This window comes from Vigna radiata, chromosome 4 (genome assembly GCF_000741045.1).
Source record: "Vigna radiata var. radiata cultivar VC1973A chromosome 4, Vradiata_ver6, whole genome shotgun sequence".
Lineage (NCBI taxonomy): Eukaryota > Viridiplantae > Streptophyta > Magnoliopsida > Fabales > Fabaceae > Vigna > Vigna radiata.
In genome coordinates, this window is record NC_028354.1 from 11,195,533 (window position 1) to 11,198,203 (window position 2,671).

Sequence of the window (2,671 nt, forward strand, 5' to 3'; positions counted from 1 at the left end):
TTCATATCATACATATATCATTGACATAAATTTAAAACATTAAATATATATATATGTCGGTTTATGTAATTCAACTACTAGCGACTTATTGATTCAATCAGTAACCGATTAAGTTACTCTTTCAAGTGAAATGAGTGATTCCATTCTATAATAACACTAAAATAGATAGGCATTATAATAAAAATAAATAAAGCATAGATGGCCGTGAAAAGCATGTAGAGTGAGTATCATGAAGAACACAACTTTAGAGGGAATCCGTTTGCAGCGAGTGTATTAAAAATTGTTTTAGATCTTCTAGATATAAATCATGACAATTTTTCTTCTTCTATGCCTAATCACTGTTGGAATTATTCAGTTTTTGCAACATTTTTGTCTGAAGAACCATGACAGTGGCCTTCAGTGTTACCACTATAACAAGCGAAGTTCAGAAGATTTCTCCTCCCTCTTGCCTTTCGCTTACCAATAGCATTCCTAAATCCTAGTCCTCTTCTCTCTTTCTTCAGAGCTTCCTGCTAAAACAAATTTCTTTAAAGAACAAGGTAGAGACCTAAACACAAATATAACATTGCATGTACAAAATGAAAAACATATTACCTTGTTAGAATCGACACTTTCCTCGTTCATTGGCTTATTGTTCCTGTTCAATAATGTTTCGCCTACAAACAAGAATGTAACGGATCGATATAACGTTTTGAATCAAAACACAATAAGAATATAAGTAACTCACTGCCATTCTTGATGCTTCTAGAAGAATCACTATCATTGGAATATTCCATGGAACTTCGATCCCCAGAATCATAATCATTGCAATATTCCCTAAAACTTGGTGAACCCGGGCCAACGAAGTCATCATCCCTAAACTCATGCTCATCTTGTGCATTTTTCTTTGATTTCTCTTTCGAGCTTTCTCCATTTGACTCATCCTTATCCTTTGATTCTTCAACACCCAATGGCTTCATTTCCTTAGCAACATCTTTATTACTCTTCTTATCATGCAACGATTCACCCTCGTCACCATTTTCGTATCGATTAAAGCCTTCATGTTCAGGATCTAGAGTTGACATGCCACAACCCATGATAGGGTATGCTGTGAATTGATTAGAAGGAGAATAATGAATCTATAAGGCTGATTAAATGAATACAATTAGGGTGGTAAAAATGGTGAATATTTAAAAAGAAGAAGAGAATGTAATGTTTAAAACATTAATTAGCTGGTGAGGGATGAGAATGGAAGATGCAACGATGGTACCGTGTTGGGTTTGTTTTACAGAAGCCTGCAATGCATTGTTTGAGCTTGCTGTTTGACCTAACCGTAATGACACAGTGGAATCAACGAAAGAGAATGGAAAAATAACAGGATATTTTAGATTTTTATGCCTCATCAGACTTTCGTTAATTAGAAACTGCACGTAATACGTAGTTGTTATAAAACCTTAATTTAGCCAATAATAAACCAACAGATCACTACTACAAATTATATGCTTTTGTTAATAATCAACGCTATAATGGAATCTTTCTGTATCTCTAAGGAGCTTTAAGCATTGTAAGAAGGATAATTTTATATTCCTTAATGTATATCAAATATGTAAAACACATTTTTAAACATGATCCTTGTAGTTTTCGTGTACGTTAATTATGGAAAGTTTATCCTAGTTTCATAACCCCTGTTAACTAATGGAGGTTTCAAAACAAGGAAAGTTAACCACAGAAAGAAATTGAATAAAGCTTAAAATGTTATCTTAAAAGCTTTAATGTTTTAACTGATGGAAGTTTCAAAAGACTAGACAAGTTAACTTTAGAGGGAAATTGAATAAAGCTTAAAATCTTATCTCGAAGCTTTAGAAAACACATGCTTTTACTATGCAATGTAAAGAGGTGGGTTGTCTGTCGAGTAAAATACTTTAATAAAACAATTTTCGCTAATATGTTATACCAAAGGAAAATGTTATTTTAACACCCAATTTTGACACTCTTTTGACATTGGACAAGTGTCGTTGTCTGATTAGGTGGTTTTTTATTTTAATCTGCTGAGGGGAAAAGATGGAATAAGTGAGGGGCAAAGATGGAATGTTGGGTGTGGGGTTTTAGTTTTGACGCTCTCTTTCATTTTTCATTTTCGTGCTCTCTGACGATTCTCTCATCTCCCTACGTCTCTTCGTTGGCCTCCTTCTCCAAGTTTTCTCAGGCGTTGTCATTGTGCAAGGTTGTTCTCGTTCTCGGACCATCATTGTCGTTGTGGGTGTGTGGCGAAACCTCTTTCGTGTCGTTATCGTCGTCGGAGCATTGTCATTTTCGGACCATCACTTTAGTGGTTTGGGTTTTTCTCAGGCGTCGTTATTGTGAAAGGTTGTTCTCGTTCTCGGACCATCATTGTCGTTGTGGGTGTGTGGCGAAACCTCTTTCGTGTCGTTATCGTCGTTGGAGCATTCTCGTTCTCGGACCATCACTTTAGTGGTTTGGGTGGTGATTTGCTTTTCGGGTAAGTGCAAGAATGGACCTTTTCTAATCTGGTTTTTAATAAAGAGGTATTTATTTTTAAGCGAAACCTAAGTTATTTTGTGGGCATTGTTATCACTGCAGGTCTAATGGCTTCAACAAAACCTACTGTAAGATAAAATTTTATGTGTTATTGGAATGAATGATGTATAAAGTTTGAAAGTTAGTATTTAAT

At 35.1% G+C, this 2,671-nt stretch overlaps 1 protein-coding gene across 1 annotated transcript; it reads right to left on the reverse strand.

Annotated features, from left to right (window-relative positions):
* Positions 1 to 347: 347 nt before the first annotated feature.
* On the reverse strand, positions 348 to 1,076 carry LOC106758352. The gene is made up of 3 exons (XM_014641285.1): positions 728 to 1,076; positions 595 to 656; positions 348 to 509 (listed from the first exon to the last, which is right to left on the reverse strand). The coding sequence occupies exons 1-3, from the start codon at positions 1,074 to 1,076 to the stop codon at positions 348 to 350; spliced, it is 573 nt and encodes a 190-aa protein (XP_014496771.1).
* Between the last annotated feature and the right edge of the window lie 1,595 nt (positions 1,077 to 2,671).

Excerpts from the sequence above, each read along its gene's own strand:
- LOC106758352 (XM_014641285.1), bottom strand. The coding sequence starts at position 1,076 with ATGGGTTGTGGCATGTCAACTCTAGATCCTGAACATGAAGGCTTTAAT. Across the intron at positions 657-727 it reads TAGAAGCATCAAGAATGGCA|GCGAAACATTATTGAACAGG; the intron begins GTGAGTTACTTA and ends TCTTGTTTGTAG. Across the intron at positions 510-594 it reads AAAGTGTCGATTCTAACAAG|GAAGCTCTGAAGAAAGAGAG; the intron begins GTAATATGTTTT and ends TTGTTTTAGCAG.